Raw genomic sequence first — 21,097 nt, forward strand, 5'->3', positions numbered from 1 at the left:
ATTCGTTTTGTGACTACTCAACAGCATGCAAATTAATTTGTGAAAAACAAACAACGCTAATTAAGGGCTATTTAATTCACTAGCAATCACAGATAACCACTTATGATTATTTTATTTATCACTTGTGCACGCAAATACAATAAAACACGTATGTACGCACAAAAGAGCAGTTTCACTGCGTTTCGGGTGTTTTGATGTTCTGTCATCGTCCACAGCGATGCTCCTCCCACGACTCCACCATTTGTCGCTTCATACAGAAAACATCGGCGAATGTCAGGTTGGAACGCTTCTATTGGCTACATTTTTAATTTGCATAAATTCCCAGTCGGTGATTGGCCAACGCCACGTCAATCATTCTCTAAAGCCCGTTCCCCCCGCGTTTGGATATTACCACAGGAGACTCCACAGTTTTTTATCAGTGAGGGTTGGAATGTTAACAAAGTAATACCGTCAGTCAGCCGTGAGGTAACAAACTATGATTCATTCACCGGTATCGAAACCGCACAACGTCGGGATCTGTCACTAGCGCTCGTAACACTGTAAGTATGTCACGTCTTTCTAAAAATGCTCTTATGTTAGTGGAAGAAGCCTCAAATGAATAACCCTGTTACCAACATCTGCACTGTTCTTCTGTTTTGTCAAAGCTGGAAAAGCCAATATACTCAGTCGGGATTAGATATAGATAGGGATTGATGTCCATCTCTCGCTTCTTCCAGAAATGGTGTAAATCAGAAGATAACAAGGATACCGGGCTCTTTACGTGTCTCTAATCGCTTGAGTTTGTCAGTCTTTCTTCTGCATGCCGATACTAACGTTACTGACTTAAGTTACGACTCCGCTAACAGCATTAGCTCTCCTCATGTGCCTACGTTGACTGAGCAGTCGCCAGTAATGCTAATTAAGTTATATTATGACTGAAAATTATGTTTTACCTCTTTGCAAGTTATGCGGTTCTTCGAGTCTGTTTACATTGCTGTAGTGTAGACTAGCGAGCTGGCTAACTAGCTTGAGTTCTCATCTCGTATGCGGGCGCATTTCTGAAACAGTTGTCGCGCAGGACAGCCGATGTTCAGTAAGAAAGTGACTTTTTTGCGTTGTTTTCTCGCCACACTGGTTTACCTAAACAGAGCTTTTTATAGTCCTTGCTGTCTAAACTTTCTCGTGTTTCTTTATTTAAGCCTGCTTTTGTACTTTTTCAGTAAAAAAACTCTTCGTCATAATAAAAGTTTAAATTGAATTTCATTGCCATTTCAGTGCCAGAAAAGTCAACAGCCTGTATCACGAAGCGAGGTGAACAAACATGACTGAGTTGCAGAGTAAGTTTTGAGTTGACAAAACCAAACAAACCCAACCTGGTTTAGATCTGGTTCAGCTGTAGCACAACGCTATTATAAACGTTCTCCGTCAACTCAGGTTTGATCCAGAGTTTGTGAGGCGCGTGCACCTGAAAGTACGACACGTGCGGCAAACAGCCAATCACACGGAACATGGAAAGCATCATCAGTTTGATTGACTTCTCGCGAGTATGAGCGCAATTCACTTTTCTTTTGAACATGAAGAGATCATTATGAAATAATGTCATGAATTGAAACACATTTACAAGGCAGGAATAAACACTGCTGCAGTGAAAGTTTGAGAAGGCAGCTACTGACCATATCAATACAGAATCAACTGAATTTAAATTATTTATATAGGTTTACAAAAAGATCAAAAGATAATATGTATGCTTCATTACTTTAAAAAGCTTTATATATTAAAGTTTGGTTTTATACGAATATAGTTTGTTAATTCAGATGCCATGTTTAATATTAATTATCAACTCATAATAATTATATGAATGTGTTTTGAATTATAATTAATATATTTAAATATACAATACAAATAAACGCATAGCAGTTCTAACATCTTTTAAATTTGTTTTAATTTGGAGTGAGAGATACATGGGGAGTGGCATAGATATCAAAAGTAGATGCCGCATTAGCATCTGTCTCCATGGGACACTATACTTAGGTCGTCCGCCATATTGAACCGGTCTGTGTTGCCAAGTCTGCGGCTTTCCAGTGGAATTGGGTTACTTTGTAACTGTTGCTTCGGTTTGTTTTATCCACAGGTTAGGAGTGGAAGGATTTTGTTATAGCTGTCAATCTTAAGATTATTTTATTTATGAATGTTAAGTTCTGTTATTTGGACTAGGGACGTTAGGCTCGTTATGAAGGATTTTGTTTCACAGATCTGGCAACCCTGCCAAGCCGGTCCGTTAACACTCAAGAGCAAGCTGACTGTGTATGATTATGGAAACATATTTGTTGTTGTGTAAACTCTAACATTATATTTCCTACACTAACACATGACTACGACGAAAGGGTATCCAATTTTTTGGGAATTAAAATGCCATGGCTGCGCAGTGTTGTGGCATTCTAGCAAACTGTGAGTGACGTCAGTGGACCTTTCCAAGATGGCGGGCTGGGAGAGCTTGAATGCTGTATCTAGTTTTGATATCTATGGGGAGTGGTGTCACTGCATCAGATATATGTCACTTTTCTCAGAACTGAGTGGTACAGTTTTGGTTTGTGATCTCTAACCCAGAATAAAACCTGCTCCGGAGCAGGTTAGCTGTGTAGCCTAAGTTACCATGGCGACGAAACCCACTCAAAACCAATCCACCTTCGGGAGCCCGAAAACTCAGAGTATGCTCAAACTAAACGCTAACTTACCTGGGTAAAAACCGGCTTTGTGATACAGGCCACAGGTCAACAAGCTTTAGTTTAACCTCACTGGCTGTTGTTAACTCCTGCAAGGTTGCATGACCTTTACATTACTTTACTATTGCTTATTACAGAAGTGAACTATAGTAACCACAGTTTTTTTGTTTTAAATTGATTTTTTTGTGTGTTTATAATTCTCACAACAACATATATGGTTAGTTAAAGGCAGAGTAGGCAATCCTGTCCAGAAACGTTTTTTGTCATGCTGTTTGGAAGTCTCTTAACATCCTGATAGCAATCAATAAGTAAAGCGAAACATTGGTATTTTTATAATTATATATCGTCTGTGAAAGGCGTAGGGTCAAAAAACGTTGGACCAATTACTGCCCTCGGTCCGAGGGCAATGATACGTCATGTGTACATTTTCAGTCAGCGTATTTTGCATCCCACTGCGCACTGCACTGCTAGCAGGCAAACGTTAGCATTTTCCAAATGATCTACTTTGCCTTTAAGGGGATATACTTCACCCAAAAATGAAAATTCTGTCATCATTTACTCACCCTCAGATTGTTCCATACATGTATTAATGACTTTTTTCTGTTGAACACACAGGAACATATCTGGAAAATTGACAAATCTCACCCCCCATTGACTCCCATAGTATTTATTTTCCCTACTATGGCAGTAAATGGTGGGTAAGATCTGACATTCTTCCAAATTTCTTCTTGTGTGTTCAGCAAAACTAAGAAATGTATAAAGGTTTGGAACAATCTGAGGGTGAGTAAATGATGACAGAATTTTCATTTTTGGTTGAACTATCCCTTTAACATACAGACCGAACATGTCCAATGATGTGACTGCAAAAAATATTTAAAAAATACGTCAGTTATATTATTTTATATTATTAATATTTAATGTAAAATGGCATAAGAGAGATTTATCTTCATTGTTACGTTTTATCAAAATTTTTGCTGTCATGCCATAGGACACATTTACAGCTGACGTTTGTCAACTACGCAAATATAGTTTAACCATGGTATTTATAGTAAAAGTATTAAACACATGGTGAATTTTGGGCTGTATCTCACACTCTAAATAAAATCACAAAAATTATGTTTGGTCTTAACTTTTTGGACTGTGTATTGCAATCATTTGTTGAAGTTATTGGCTGAAGATATAGGTACAGCATGAAGATAAACTCTTACAGGCTTTCCTGTGTTTGTCAGATAGTGAATCAACCTGACAGTAGCACTTTGTTTCGCGAATGAGCTTCATGCAGATCGGTGATTCATTGAGCTTTCTAAAACCAGTGAGGTTGTCAGCTTTTGACTTTACACAAATAAAAAAACTACTTCCTTCCCACTTTGCTGTAGGCTGCTGAAATACAGCACTGGAATACCAACATCCTCTGACTAAATAGCCTTTCCAGGTTCTTTTCACTGAGGAGGCTGGATGTTTACAGAGGAAGAACATTCAATGAGAGAAAAACCTTTGTGCCTGTTAGTAGCATTGCAATTAAAAGGTGTCATTCACGCTGGTGAGAATATCCGCATGGATAGGTAGTTTGTTCACATTGAATGATTCAGCAACATTGGCACGGCTCATGCTGTTGAGTGATGGTCACCATGGGCGATGGGATGAACTATGCAGGAACTCCACGGAAGTTTCGTCAAGCTGTGAAATAATAGTGGCTTTCTTTCTTCAACCGTGTTTTCTTTCATTCAGCTACAAACCTGACCAAAACACTATGGTCACAGAATTATGCAACATTTAGGCCAAAAAAATCTTGCGATGTACTGTATAGTCTGTCATTTCAGAGAGAGTGTTTTATAAGAAAAAATGAGACATCTTTTTCATTTGTTCCTTCTTGGCCCCGTAAAGGACAGCTTTGTCAGCCTGGCCTGTTGAGGGGACACTTTGTTTGGACCAATGCAGACCCCCCCTCACATCCTCACTGTCAGTGCCTGTGCGTGGGCCAGAAGTTTTTGCCGCTGTAAGTGGTTTAGACTCCTGCTTGCTCCCCTTTCTCTTCAGCAGCTCTGCATCTAACCCCTCTTCCCTTCATACCAGCCTCCCGGTTGCCCTTATCCTCCTGCATAGCTTTCTGCACGGATAGCTCTGTGACCTTTGTGGTCAACCTCTGGCATTGTGATGCTTGTCACCCCAAGAGTGTGAACCATAAAGACCCCGCTGATGTTCGTGCATGCTCGCCTCCTTCTCTCGTCGCAATAGTCTCAAATCGTGTCAAAGAATCCGGTTCGCATGCAAGCACATTCAATCACACAAAGAGCCACTGGTAACATTGAACGCTTGCTGCTTAAAGATTAGTCTGGAACGGCAGACGGTTTAACCCCTTTGAGGCAAAACTGTCTGGATTTTACCAAATCATGTGTACATATCTACCTTAAAATCAAATATACAAATACCATTCGAGCAATACAAATTTTTTTGTAAGATTAACACCGAGGCTGTACAAAAGATTAAAAAGATAACTCTGCTAAAGCTAATCTTCCAAGACTCAGTTCATTTGTCTGCAGCTAACAAATGTGACGCTAGTCTGCTCTCAACTTTGTTGATACAGCACCATACACATCCATTTTATAACTTCTGTACAGCTTTGATTAATACTGAAATTAACTGCAAAGAGCTAGCCAACCTCTCATACTGTGATTTTGTGTTTTGTTAGTTCGAGATATTGGAACCAGTGAAAACCTGGATGTGCCGGAAAAGATGTCTGTCAGCGTCCACGAAAACCGCAAGTCGAGAACGAGCACAGGTTCTATGAACATCTCGCTCTTCCACAAGCCCTCCCATCCAGACAGTGTCCTCACCCACCTCAACACCCTTCGCAAACAGTGCATGTTTACAGATGTAACGCTATGGGCTGGCGACCGCTCTTTTCCCTGCCACCGAGCTGTGCTCGCAGCATGCAGCCGCTATTTTGAAGCCATGTTTAGCGGCGGCCTCCGCGAGAGCCTGGACAACGAAGTTAACTTCCGTGACAGCGTTCACCCGGAGGTTCTGGAGCTGCTGTTGGACTTTGCATACTCCTCACGCATCATCATCAACGAGGAGAATGCGGAGTCACTTCTCGAGGCCGGAGACATGCTGCAATTTCATGATATCCGCGATGCAGCAGCAGAGTTTTTGGAGAAGAACTTGTATGCGTCGAACTGCCTGGGGATGATGCTGCTTTCCGATGCCCATCAGTGCAAGCGCCTCTATGAGCTGTCATGGAGGATGTGCCTCATCCACTTTGAGATTCTTCGAGACACGGAAGACTTCTGTAGCCTCTCGAAAGACAAGCTTATGGATCTCATCCTCAGCGACGAGCTGGAGATTGAAGACGAACAGATCGTTTTCAACGCAGTCATGCGCTGGGTTCGATATGACTTGGATAGCCGCAGAGACTATCTTCCCCATCTGCTAGGAGGAATACGCCTTGCATTGTTGCCTTCGGAATGCCTCATTGAGGCTGTTGCATGTGAAGAACTTGTGATGTCGGATAAAAGAAGCAGACTGATCGTCGATGAGGCAATGCAGTGCAAGAAGAAGATTCTTCAGAATGACTGTGTCGTCACCAGCCCCTGCGCCAGGCCTCGGAAAGCTGGGCACACCCTGCTCATTCTTGGGGGCCAGACCTTCATGTGTGATAAAATCTACCAAGTGGACCACAAAGCAAAAGAGATCATCCCAAAATCAGATCTTCCCAGTCCTAGGAAGGAATTCAGCGCATGTGCCATTGGCTGCAAGGTTTACGTGACCGGAGGAAGGGGGTCGGAAAATGGAGTATCGAAGGACGTTTGGATATACGACACTGTTCACGAAGAATGGTCGAAAGGCGCCCCAATGTTAATAGCGCGTTTTGGTCACGGCTCGGCTGAACTTGAAAACTGCCTCTATGTTGTTGGGGGTCACACTGCTATAGCAGGTGTCTTCCCGGCCTCCCCTTCAGTGTCTCTCAAACAGGTCGAGCGATACGACCCACTAACCAACAAATGGACAATGATGGCACCACTTCGGGATGGTGTCAGCAATGCAGCAGTTGTCAGTGCAAAACTAAAACTTTTCGTGTTTGGTGGAACAACCATCCACAGGGACAAGGCCTCCAAGGTCCAGTGTTACGACCCCATTGAGAATCGCTGGACCATAGCTGCAGAGTGCCCGCAACCTTGGAGATACACGGCTGCTGCGGTCCTCGGCAGTCAGATATTCATAATGGGTGGAGACACGGAGTTTACTGCAGCATCCGCATACCGATTCGACTGCGAGACCAATCTATGGACACGTGTGGGTGACATGACCTCCAAAAGAATGAGCTGCCATGCTGTGGCCTCTGGGAATAAACTGTATGTTGTAGGGGGTTACTTTGGGACGCAGCGGTGTAAAACTCTAGATTGTTATGACCCGACGTCTGATAGCTGGAACAGTATTACGACCGTGCCTTATTCACTGATTCCAACAGCGTTTGTCAGCACCTGGAAACATCTTCCTGCCTAGGTGACTCCGGTTGAAGCGTATGGAGATGATCTGGGTAAGAGTTTATACATCTCATTCATTTTTATGTGCTGAACACTGCTGAAATGATTATTCTGTCAAACATCTGTATGTTCTTATCTTTGTACAGTGCACAACAGAATCGCTGTGTATTGTAGGTGCTTAAATTCTGCTTCAGTCATAATTCAAGGCTTAAGAGGATCTGAAGTCAGCAGGCTGTTGACATTGATGTATAAACAGTGATTTCTGTCGAGATAACTGCATGCCAAAATGCTAAATTTGACTTGGCAGCCCTCTTTGAAAGCAGCTGAGTGCTCTCATCCCCTTTGAGGCTTTTGAGAGTGGATCAGGGTGGTGATGTCTAGCAAATAGATTCAGCAATATTCTAGAGAAGTGGCTGTCGGTTAAAGGGAGAGTTCATCCAAAAATGAGAATTCATGTATAATTTATTCACCCTCATGTCATTCAAAACCCGTATGAGTTTCTTTCTTCTGAAGAACAGAAAAATAGTATTTTTGAAGAACGTTTGTATACAAACAACATTGTTCCGTTGACTTGCATTGCATGGTGACAAAACCACTGACAAATTTCTCAACATATCTTCTTTTATATAGGTTTTGAATGATATGAGGGTGAATAAATGATGACGGAGTGTTTTATTTTTGGGTGAACTATTTTGTTAAGGTTCATTGTATGAAATTTAGCGCCATCAAGCTGTGAGGTTTTGCAACTAATGGCTCACGCCGCCCCTCCATTTCGAAGCACTACGGTGGCTGACACAGAACTAAGATGTTGTTACATTTTTGTTTCTTTCCCGAAGGAGATAACGTATTTACGAAATGCGCTCTATAGAGTAGTTTGTCCATTTAGGGCTACTGTAGAAACAACATGGTGAATTCCATGTAAGTGGACCTGCGGTGTATGTAGACAGAAATAGCTCATACTAAGGTAATAAAAACATAACTCTTCATTATGTAAGATCTTTATACACTTCTAAAGACAGTTATGTATATCATATTGCATTTCTGTCAATAGATCCTCCCAAAAATTACACACTGGACCTTTAAGAATGTATTGAGAATGGATGAAGGTTGAAGCTTCAACATCTCACATGTTCTCAGTCAATTGGTGTGATGCGTCCACATTCACAAGCCATTGAAATATTAATTTGTGATCCACATTACAAAGCCCTTTCTGTCAATTGACTATCAGGTTGAGTGGGAAAGCACAAAGTGGCTTAGTGTCTGTAATTACAGCTACAGTAGTGAGGAGAGAGGATGAGAATACTTGAGTGCACTTGTTTCCCATCAAATACACAATAAAGCCACCGTAATGATTTTCAAATGTGCGCTTTTCCTATTAATTAATTACACAATGTTCATTTTCCCATGACGGCAAACATAGCATTATGAATTATGTCTTTAGACCCACCCCTTGTGGGTTCATAATGCAAATAACTTTTGTATTGCATTGTAAAAATGTAATGTTTATTGTCTGTACGCATTAGGCTTGATTATGATAGTCGTACTTATTTAGCCATGTTAGAGCCATTATCGTTTCTTATGCAATTATGATCGCTCGTCTCTCAGCACTATAATGTCAGATTTACAATATTTGAATGAGCCACTATTCTCTGAGAAGTCTTGTGTCTAAGCACACCCATTACTCTTGTGCAGTTATTCCGAAAGCATCCCCATGAATGCATCCTAACAGTCAGCTGAACATTTCTCACTTGTGTCACCCACATTAGGCTGCCTGGGGAGGGACTATCAGACTCCGAGGATTAGAAAAATGATTACTTCTGTGAGTAATCATTAGCACTTTTCACCAGCCAGCGACTCTGTTCACACCACAAGTCATTTCACAGTAAAGCAGGTGGCCTAGCAAAAGCTGGTTTTTATAATTAGCCCCGGGGGGTACAAATTCAGAATGACTGGAGGACGCCCTGGCGGGCCTGTCGATGGATGTTGACAGCGGCGTGATGCTCCAGAAACGCCCACAGGAAGTGCAAAATCGAATGTGCTGCAACAGCTGGGCTCGCCCAATCGTCTCTCTTTACCCTGTTTAGCCTCTCTAAATTCTCCCATTTCTGAAGCAGTAAAATAAAACCAAAGGCTAATGGGTCTTGAATCTCTCGCTATGAAGAATTTATGGAGGCGAGCAGTGTATTCGGAGAGCTCTGTGCTCTTTTTTGCTTAAAATACCTGTTGGACTCCACTGGAACAGCTCTGTGTGTCTTTATAGAAAAGCAAAACAGAGAAGAATAAGCCCCTCAAATGATGTAATGGCTGGTACAGGGATGGGATTCCACTTTCAGTCCATAAATATTTTACAATCTGCAGCAGCCAGGGAGGAGAGTACCTACATGTAATTCATTTTAGAAAGCAGAAATGGACTGTGTGTTAATTGAATCCCTCCGTCTAAATCGGATATTAGCGTCATTATCAGATGACTTGCCGAAAATCATGCATGGGTACATCAGTTGGATTTGACATTATAGTTTTTTGGTCACACTTTAGATTGGGGTCCATTTCTTAATATTAACTATTAACTACGACTTTTGCCTTAATAAACTCATAAATACTGCTTATAAGGTCGTTTTTAGGTTTAGGTACTGGGTATGATTAAGGAATGTAGTATAAGGCATTCATACGTACATATATACAACCAATATGAATGTTAATAAGCAACTAGTTAATAGTGAATTTGTGTACCTTAATATAGTGTTACCAGTTTTTCCATAGATTTCATAGACTTTAGAAGATTTTTATGCCTTCTAGAAAATAAGCATAAGGAACAGATTTTAGTGTTTGATACCTAATGTTAATGACTATTTTTTTTAAATATATATTTTAATATGCATCTAAGTCGTTCATTTTATATCCTGCATTATATTCCTCCTCTGATCTGACAACAGATGACCTTCAGCTTCTGTATTTGTAACATTAGTCGTACGTTACCTCAGTTGTCCCTGCACTGCAGTCTGTGGTGGTTTATGTTGCTGCTTAGTCAATGCTAAAGAATCATTGTAGTGTTAAAGGAGTAGTTCACTTTCAAAATAAATCTTCATGATAATTTCTCACCCCCATGTCATCCAAGATGTTTTTTTTTCTTTAGTCGAAAAGAAATTAAGGATTTCAGGTTTTTTCTCCATATAGTGGACTTCAATGGACTCCAAACGGTTAAAGGTCAAAAATACAGTTTCAGTGCAGCTCCAAAGGGCTTTAAACGATACCAGACGATGAATAAGGGTCTTATCTAGCGAAACGATCGGTCATTTTCTAAAATAAATAAAAATGTATATGCTTTATAAACACAAATGCTCGCCTTGCTCTGTTCTGCGATGCGCGTTCATGACTTCATGTAATACATAATTTAATACTTCTGTGTTATGCAGAAGAAAGAAAATCATGCAGGTTTCGAATGACATTAAACAATTAAAATTTTTGAGTGAATTATACAAACAGTATACACACATGCCCACCTTGGCATCTTTTGTGCTTTCTACCTGGTATTGGACTTCTGAAGCTACTTGTGTTTTGGAATCTCCCTCAGAATGGAGTCTGATAGCATTTGCATCTGTAATTTCAGAAAAAAAGTGCTTTTTCAGGGCTCCAGACTGCGACTAAAGCGGTCACATTTGCGACCAAAAATATTAATTTGCGAGTGATATTTTTGCAGAGACTGGGGACCATGCAAATTTACTCGTTTCCAACAGAAGCGCCGCACTTAAAAGGGTCGTATGACACTGCTATAATGAATATTATGGTTTGTTTTAGATGTAGTGCAATGTGTATACAGGATTTAAGGTTCAAAAGCCCTGTATTTTCAACATACCATGCTGTTTGTATCTCCTCTTTGCCCCGCCTCTCTGAAACGCGCAGATTTTTTACAAAGTTCAAAACACAGGCGGCAAATTATTTTTTAAGAGCCACATAACACGAACTTACATATTTAAATGACGTACTTTTCGTTATCCTGTTGTGTGTACTAGGGATGTAACGATTCACTCAGCTCACGATGCGATGCGAGTCACGATTCTGATCTCACGATGCGATTTATTCACGATTTATTTTTACAAAACGAGTTGAAACTAATTAGAAATGAACAACTTCCCTTGCATTATTTCTTAAATGCTTCACGTTTCTTTGTATAATAAAATAATGTTTTATTTCAAATAACAAAACTAAACTGCAATTTTATAACAAATTAATAATAGAAAAAGTTTCTTTAATATAAACAAACTAATACTGTCTGAGCTTTTCTTGGATTTTTTTGCATTTAAGAAATATCAGCATGTCCACGCTTAGATTTGCAGTGAAAATAGCGGCCCCTGCTGTTCAAAAAATGTATTGCGATTCAGTTCACACCTCAACCGATTTGAATCGTCACTCATTATAACCGATTTTCAACCGGCTCACGGTGAATCGTTACATCCATATTCCCTCTCATATGTTTTGTTTACATAGTTGTTTTTCCTCATAAGACTTTTCATGTTAATTCTGCACTAAAATTTGGGTTTCCATTTGTCCACAAATATAAATGTGTGTAAATGTGTTCAAATAGTCTTATAATGCTGCCTGTCTATACTGTTTATTTGAATGCAGTTGATAGCAGATTTGGTTCTGCTTATTTAAAAAGAGGCAGAGAAGCTTTGTTATTGATTGATGCCAAGACGACTATTTAAACTCTGAATACACTGAACCAAATTTGTACTCTGAATTCATTTGAACCAACAGAAAAGGTGCATGTCAAGACCATATTAATATATACTGTATTATTGTTTATAGAGTTTAAAGCAAAAAAGGGGTTGTGTTAATACATTATGTTGATTTTAGTTTGTAATAATTACATTTTTCTGCATGTTCACAACACAATGTAAAGATGACTTCAAATAAAACTTAAAGGTGGGGTGTCCGATTTCCGAATTATGCTTGTTTAGACTAAGTCGGGCCGAGTACCAAAACAACCTTGTAGCCAATCAGCAGTAAGGTGCACAGTGCACAGGACGGACATTACTTGAGCCGAGCGCTGACGAAAGCATAAGATGGGGGTAGGGGTGTGTTTGTTTTGGTGATTTGAACATCAACAACGGCTAAGAGAAATCGGACACCCCGCCTTTAACAAGAGAATTGTTGTTGTTTGTTCTCGCTTTGAACGGATTTGAAATAATCCAGTGGTGTCTCAAGTAATAGACAGATAAATTACATTCCCTGAACTTCGTGGTTAGTTTCGTTTTAAACGTCTCAAATATCACATTGTTCGTCCTCAGGCTCACTATAATCTGTCACAGCAAACAGAGCTAGAGCACCTCTTGGTGCTCTAGCTCCAATTGATCATAGCACACCTCGCCGATGGCTCCTTAATTGATTTTCGTGTCTTGGGGTCGGAAAGTGAGGTTTACCTGCACAACTCTCTTTCTGGGATTCGGTACACTGGCTCTTTTTTCATATAAGGGGTCATATGGCGCGAACACGTGTTTTTCTGTCTTTGGTGTGTTATAAGTTGCCCATGCATGTAGTGGGCAGTAGTGACCTAATGGTTAGAGAGTCGGACTCGTGACCAGAAGGTTGCCGGTTCGATTCCCAGGGCCGGCGGGTAACGACTGAGGTGCCCTTGAGGTTACCCCTACTTGCTCCCCGGGCGCTGCAGTGATAGCTGCCCACTGCTCCGGGTGTACTTGTGTTCGCTACTCTCTGGATGGGTTAAATGCAGAGGTTACATTTCGGGTATGGGTCACCATATCTGACTAATAGGTCACTTTCACTTTAAATAAACACCAGTGCATATGTATTAGACATGTAAAATTGCAAAAATTAAAGTGTCGGAACAAAAGATGTATTCTATCTAAAAGCGAATACTCACGCAGACCTGCCTGAAACGCCTCGTGTAACCACACCCACACAAATCTACATCAGTTCGTGTCGTGGTATGATTTGACTAAAACCGCCCAAATGTAAACGCAAGTAAGGTGGGCGTACCTGTCAGTACAATTGCTTTGGAACCCGATGTTCCAAATATGGTAAGAGGCGTCACAATTCCATCACACGCTTGCAGTATTCGACCAATCACTACGCACTGGTTAACTGGCCAATCATAGCACAACTCGCACCTCGCCGATGGCTCCTTAATTGATTTTCTTGTCTGGAGCCATGTTTTTGTGTGGTGAACACTGAATATATGGTCTGTAGAATGTAGTCAGCCAACACCCCAGACAGGAACATAGATTTTCAATCTGTTGTGTAAACATGCTTTGCAGGTACAAGTTGGCTAAAACCTTTTTATCAAGGCTTAAATTGTGTACAGAAGCTTCAGGTAAAGTGAATAGGAAATATGCAGACGTGGCAGATTGTTGGCCAGTAATGACACCCGTTTGACATTGTTGTAGCACATGGCATATGTCCTCAATAAGACTTACTGCCTTTTCTGCCAACAGTGCTGTTCCACTGGACAGCATTGTGTTCCACTAATCCAGGTAATTTGCCAGTTGAATCAGTCCTGTCCCTTTGCCAAACACCACAACCTCCCATAAAGGAGGGGCCTTTAGAAAACCTAAACCAGCTAATTGTTTTCTTGTCACAGAGGCCGTAAATCCGATTGGGCCATTTTAATCTGATCTCTTTTTGTGGCATGCATGTTACAGAAGCAGGAAACATGATGTTTTGGCAGAATCCACAGTTCACCCTACTGGTAGCTAAAGGCTGATACAGGTAGCAAACGGCTGGATTTCCCATGAGGCTCATCCTCAGTGACGCTTGCGGTCTGCTAAATGCCGGCTAACCGTGGATTTACGCACTTAGCTGTACAGTTGTGGCAGTGGCTCTCCATTTCCTGGAATGAAACCGGCTCACTGTAATCAGTCCTTAATTTGATCCCGTATCATCAACGCATTAGGCAGTAATGTCATGTCCACTGTAACCCCACAGACTAGACTTCAGTGTCTGCTCTTGATAAGCATGTCCTACTGTAGATATGTTTAATCAAATTTTGCTATAAGATTTTTATTTGAATCGGTTTTAATTTCCATCCGGAGCTATCCCTTGACTTCAGAAACGGATGTTTTTAATACATTCAGATGAAAGTTATTTTATTCATTTAAGCAAATGTGTAGTCTCATTCTAGTTCTTTAGTGGCAAATTTTGACTTCCAGCATAAAAATAGATCAATTTGGGTCAGTCCACCTCATGTGGGCCAATGGATGTTTCTTGACCATCTTTTTTTGTTGTTGACAAACCGAGTTTATTTTACTTGGTTGAACCATAGCAGACATCTTTGTGTCATGGCGTGCAACATATTTTGGTTAAACAAATGTTTATAGATACCTCAACATAGGATGGTTCTAAATCCTTAAACCAAAATTGATCTTTAATGTAAATTACAATGTACATTTGTAAATATTTTGTACATTCTTGTTCAAACTTGATCATTTTTGGACTACTTGAGATTGAATGACCCATTTTTAGGTATCTTTCTGCTGGTTGTTTTTTAATGTAGTAATCCCCAAAGTATATTTGGGAATATTTTATTCCTTAAAATGTTCACTTCCTACATATCGAATCCAGTTCCCAAGTTAACTTGATGTTGAAATGCTTCTCTTGTTGTTTTTGTTTCAATAGTATAATTATAATTTGAATATTGCCAAAATAGGACAATCATTAACTATATAGTTGCCTTGCGTTGTTTTGTGTAGAGTTGTAATTTCATGAAATTGTTCGGCTATAGATAATATTTGTATCAAGGTCTTTGTATACTTTTTAGAAGACTTTCGGAAAGCAGGCACAGAGGTATTAGATTTACGCACTCTATTTAACCTGCCCAGAGGGCTTTTCCATGAGTCTTTCTTCAAAGGCAATAGCACACATAGATGTTGCGTCAGTGACATTCAGAAAGTTTTAAGGTTTAGAGTCTTTAAAACTACTGCTGTTTATTACTGAATGCTGTCTAAGTTTGAACAGTTTTCAGTAGTGCTTTCCAGTTCATGTACAAGTTAACCTGTCAGAACAGAATCAGATCTGTGAAATTAATAGGATCTACATAAATATTTGTGTGACGGAAGGTTCATTCTTAATATTGAAAATCTTATTGATTTCTCTATGCCATTTTTAAAAGTTCTGTGTTGAAAACTACATTGAGAATGTACTGTCCTCTTTTGTTTGCCATTTTCTACCCATTGGTTTGTTTTTTAACCTAGTTATTGACACAGACACAACCTTTTAGCTACAAATTAGGCTACAAACATCTTCCACACACAACGAATTGTATATTTCCACCATGCAGAGTTTACTAGAGATACGATAGCTTAGCTAAAGATTCATTGATCGTAATGGTCAAAATGACTTGTGAAATGTGCTTTCCTTTCTATACCCTTTCTATTTTGAAGCAACCTATGGCGTGAGTTGTACTAGCTCCCTTTTTCAGTCAATAAATTCAAATAGCTTGCCACATTTGCATCAAGTGCAGTGGATGGGTTCAGATTACAGTGCGTGGCTTTGTGTATTCAGGAAGTCTGGTTTTATGCGATACATTTCTCTCGTTGCAGGTGCCATGGTCCTCTGACCACACTGAATGGAGCACAGTAGGACTGGATTGTCATTGGCTGGCCCGAAGCACCTCTGCTGGGCGTGGCGTGGCGGGCGGTTGCTCACGGCCACTCTGCAGAGAGCCTGAAAACAAACCGACTATCCATTGCTGAAGAGGAAAAAACTATCTGAGAAGGGAGGCCTTTGTGTTCTTCTCCCTACAGCACAAAGCTAAGCCAATGCTTGTTCATTGCCAAATCAGAGGCATGATGACACAATAACCTCTTGCACCAATTTCTGCTCTGTTTCACGGGTCTTTCGTGTTTTTGCTAGTGTGACAAACACTTTTGCAACCCGACCCGAGGGCAAGAACATTCCTGCAGTTGTCATTTTGGGAGCTACATTAATGTTGCCGAGACTTGATTTTTGCATGATTTCTTTCACTAAAACTGCCAGCGCAGCATGTCTATGGTCGCGTTCCATTGCTTCCAGTACATGGAATGCTACAATGCATCTATGGGATGGACGAACCTACGGTTGAATATCTACAGATATGCAGCAGCAGAACATCCCCATGGGAAAGTGCAAGCTTGCTCGAGCAGGATTTGACCTGTACTTAAAGAATCTGTGATTTTAACCTGAACTCGTATAGATTCCACAGCACAACTTTCATTTTAAGATTTTGGAACATTTCTCAGATTACTGAAGGTGTACACATTTGATAAAATGCATTTAATTTGTGTTTGTATCAGAATACTGAATGCAAAAACTGCACATGATACTACATGTATAATTTTGGATGATGAGGGTATTGATGTTTTCCACCCCTGGATTATGTTTTTAGAATAACAGTAACTCTGAAATGAAGGGTTGATATTCTCGCTCAGTTTTACGGACGCTTGAAAAGGAACAACGATTTAAGTTTTGTTTTCGGAGGGAGTTTTGTCTTTAATGTAAATGCCTCCCTGCTCAACATTTCCATTTGAAGAGGACATTTAGGGATTATGCTGAAAATCCCACTGGCGTCTTTGTGAACTGAATTTCTGGTAGACGTGTTTGTTACGCACTCAGTCGATTGAAGGGTTTGAATAAATGATTTTTTGATGCTTGCAGACTGGTTTCATAAGCACCCTGAAGGTTTGAAAACAGAGTTCTATTTTTAAACGCTCTTCTATGAAACATCCCGTTGTTCTTTCTTTTATGTAACAGGGAAGAGCTTTACATTATTAGGTAAATCGTATAATGCCCAAACTAAATCCAGAAGGATTTTTTTTAGATTGCTTCAAAATTAGAAATTTTATCCACTGCGGGAAGTTGCGTCTGGCATGACAAGTATTGACATGTCGCTGAATTGAGTAATTAGTGTAAGTTTTTATGGCCGATGATCAAAAACCTCTACAAAACATCTGCACAGTTTTGTCTGCATAGAGTCAACTTCTTTGCAATTTCCTTTTAAAACTATTGATCGCGGGCTGACAGCCTAGTGCATTCTGGGAAGGGGTGAGAAGAGCCCTCCAGCCCTGACAAGGGCACAGGCATTTGGAGATTGAGCACCCTGGGTGAATAGAAGGTAAATCCTCTGCCAGGCAAGAATGTTGAGTCTAGTCCCTCCTGCCACTCACGTTGTCTTACACGCCACCTGCTCGCCCTGAGGATAGATCTCAAATAACAGCCCTTAAGCTCCTTCGTAGACACCAAAGCAAGAGACCTTCACTACGTTGAAGTGCACATATGGCAGTGTTGATGATGCTTAAACCAGAAAACATGCCAAATTCAATCCAAAAATTGTAATTCCATTAGATTATCATTACTATACTACCGTATTTAATAATGCTCTTTCAATCTTACTATTTTAAATATGCGTTTTGTTTTTTGGGGTGACCTTTGACCTGTATTACTATCATATGTTATTCTGTTTTTCACAAAGTTGTGATTTCATAAATGTAACATTTATTTGCATATCCTCTCGTTGCGCACAGTGTAACTTTTGTGGTTAGTGACCGGCAACACCGGCAGCCTCACGCAGAGAGGGTTTGCTAATTGAAATTCAGAAGTGTGTTTGGCCTCCGTTTTCTGTGAACCAGAGCGTAATCGAGGCTCCAAAGCATCTCGCTCATGTATATTTGAACAGGGCTTCATTGCCTGGTTAAAAATTCCCTGAAACAATTCGACGAAATCCTTAACAACTTCTCAAGAACTTCACAGAGCCTTACTAAACCCTGCGGGCTTTGAATTTACAACGAATACAAAATCTCAGATGTTAAGCTTCACAGAATGAGATGTTTTTTCCATCTCTTTTCATTTGTTTTAATGGTGTTGTGAACAGCAGGAAAACGCGATGCCAATTTGTAAATAGCGTAATGCAGAAAATCGTGCCAAACTAAAACTTTACAAATAATAGCAACTTATTATAATGATCAGAAACACTTCCAATATTTGTTTTTGGTTAAAAAGGTTACATTTTGGAAAAAACTAGTGGAGTTAGATGCCTCTGTGGACGCTTTTCATTTGTGCAATAATTCTGTGTTGCTTTGTCCCGTGAAGTGCCTTAAAGTGTGGTTTATTGATTTAAAACATTTTCATTGTCTGGGATCCTTTCACATCGAAATGTTTTACAAAAAAGAATTCATAAAGCGTAAAGTGTATAATTGCTTTTAATTTTAGGCTCTGTCTAGGGAAATGGTGATGAACATGGTCTCATTTTCACATTTGTAAAAGTGATAGCTGAGATCACACTTCTTTGATCGTGCTTCACAGCTGATGTCTCGGTCTGATTTCTTTAGACTCGCATTTAACAATCTGGATTACTGGATTACTGGTCATTAGCCCCAGTACACAAAAAACGCAGGGTTATTTATAACCCATGCATGGTTGGGTCAACAAGCGACAAACCCAACCGCTGGGTTATAAATTAACCTGGTCGTTTCAGCACAATGATTCTAGAAACAAATCATCTAGAATTGTTTTCGAATGTTTAACCTTTGTTTTTAAATCTCTGCATAATCAAGCACCATTATATCTCTCTGAAGCAATCTCTTTTCACAGACCAAATAGGCCCCTGAGATCTAGTAATCTTGGTCTCCTCTCTGTTCCTAGATCAAGGTTCCACTCCCTACCAAACACCTACTGTCTGTTGATTTTAACTGTAGCTGAGATCATCTGTATTTGTGATTTTTTTGTTGTGTTGTATTGTGTAACTAATTGTGTTTATTTTTAGCTGTATTGTACAGCACTTTGGATCAACTGAGTGTTGTGTGAATGTGCTTTATAAATAAAGTAAGAAAGAAAGAGCACAAAATGCTGTGTTGTTGCAACACATGGCTGGGTCAGATAAGGACATTTTCTAGGTTGATTTAAAACCCAACGGTTGGGTTTGTGTCTTTCTGACCAAGTCATGGGTTGAAAATACCTTGCATGTTTTTCAACCATTCATACACATTGTCATGCTGAATCCAGAAATGAAAATGTATTCACCCTCATGTCATTTCAAACCTGTATGACTTTCTTTCCTCTGCAGAACACAAAAGATATTTGAAGAACATTGGTAACTAAACAACACTGGACCCCATTGACTTCCATTGTATAGACACAAAACGACAGAAACATTTCTCAAAATATATTCTATTGTGTTCCACAGAAGAAAGAATCATAGACGGGTTTTTGTAATCAACTATAAGCAATTCATTTCTTGCATTTATAACCTAATTTCAGTGAAGTTAACTTTTGCCTACACGGAGCATTTCTTAATGTTAAGAATACTCAATTCCAATGTGTGAAACCACAGTCATCAGCATAATGAAGTTCAGCCAAAGAATTCGTCGTAAATACGTCTTGGACAATGTAACATGGGGGCGGCATGGTTAGACACAACATTCTGCAAGATTTTTTCCTCCACAAGACAAGTTTAATGAAATAATATCAATTATAATTATCACAGTCACCCACACAACTGAGATCTGCTGGCGGCGGCCCAGCTCATTTACACAATATGGAGCTCGGAGACAGAAACGGGCACAGAGCGGCATTCATAGACTCTTCATTGCATTCACCCTCTTAGTGAACAGATTGTCATAGACACCACGAGCTCATCATCCATTTACCTTTCATTAGACTGGACATGCCAGATCAATACGTTCCAGCTCCAATACAGCCGTGACCAAATGAGCAGACAACATCAGCCGTTAATGGCCCCGGTGATGCCATCGACAGCAGTCTGTACTGTCCTGAACAAAACATGCCGCTTTTGTGGTATGTGGGTTTAACACACAGACATCTCTGGGGAAACAGGTCAGAGATCAGGCTTGGAACAGATTTTAAAAGGCAGACGCTTAGAAGTGTTTGTACCTCAGAGTTCATTGTTTTGAACAAGGCAAGCCTGGGGAATAGAGAACTGATGGGGAATTGCTTTGAAACCTTTGCAGGAAACGGCAAGAAAGCCCACTTTATTCAAACACAGTCGAGAAAATGCACACCAGTTTCAAACTTACAGACATTTATGTTTGAGATTTTTCGCAGTCAGTTTTACGAGTGCAGCGGGGCGGAGGAAAGAGCCAAAATATTCCCTGGTTTCAGGTCAGAACCGTCACTGACAGTGAAAAATGTGAAAAACAGGATATGCTGCGGGTCAGTGTTCTGTCAACAAATGTGGACTTCAGAGTTAAATGAGAAAACCAAACAACATAAAATGTGTTCTTGCGCTTCTTGGAAAAATGGAGCTATGGAGAAATACTGGTATTGTTTACTGCACATGGTCACACTAAATCTCTGACTATTGGAACATTTTGGAACCACTACGTTTTGCTCAATACTATTTCAATAAGACTGTGTTACATAACTTACTGTATGATGCACGAGCGCCGTTTAGAGATCTAAGAGGTGATGATTTTGTGTGAATTATTAAGATTATAAAAAGCAAAAATGAAGCTCCACCTCTAAATCTAATGTCTAGATGTGAAAGCAGATTGTACTAAAACGCATGAATGAGATCATCCAAATGTATCACATACATCGAAAAAATTATGAATGTGAAAAGTTTTATTTAAAAAAGTTTAGTTTTATTTTTGCATAACGAAAAAACGACATTCTTCGCCTGGAGTATTTTCAAGATCAGACATGCGCGGATAAGAAGTGTTGGCAGTCTTTAGACAGATTTAACACCCTCAGGTTTTTGGGACTCCCCTGTTTCTTTTCTAATGTTTACACAACATTCCACAGTCTTAAGACTTGAGTGCGGGTAAATACAGGACCCTCCGGCACAGGTGCTAATGCATTACAGGCCTCTTACATCATCTGTCTACCGACAACCATGAGCCCACTGGTATGAGAAAAATGCCGCAGCCCAATTTCAAGCATCAAGGTCCATGCTAAGACATGCAC

At 40.1% G+C, this 21,097-nt stretch overlaps 1 protein-coding gene across 2 annotated transcripts; it reads left to right on the forward strand.

Annotated features, from left to right (window-relative positions):
• Window positions 1–423: 423 nt before the first annotated feature.
• On the forward strand, window positions 424–19,006 carry LOC130552095 (kelch-like protein 25). Of its 2 annotated transcripts, XM_057330193.1 has the most exons (4): window positions 431–539; window positions 4,587–4,698; window positions 5,392–7,239; window positions 15,742–19,006. In XM_057330193.1, the coding sequence occupies exons 2-3, from the start codon at window positions 4,635–4,637 to the stop codon at window positions 7,203–7,205; spliced, it is 1,878 nt and encodes a 625-aa protein (XP_057186176.1). In that variant the 5' UTR covers window positions 431–539; window positions 4,587–4,634; the 3' UTR covers window positions 7,206–7,239; window positions 15,742–19,006. The 2 variants fall into 2 exon arrangements, with proteins under 2 accessions (XP_057186177.1, XP_057186176.1); XM_057330194.1 differs by lacking the exon at window positions 4,587–4,698 and having other exon boundaries at window positions 424–539.
• Window positions 19,007–21,097: the final 2,091 nt, after the last annotated feature.

This window comes from Triplophysa rosa, linkage group LG3 (assembly GCF_024868665.1).
Source record: "Triplophysa rosa linkage group LG3, Trosa_1v2, whole genome shotgun sequence".
NCBI lineage: Eukaryota > Metazoa > Chordata > Actinopteri > Cypriniformes > Nemacheilidae > Triplophysa > Triplophysa rosa.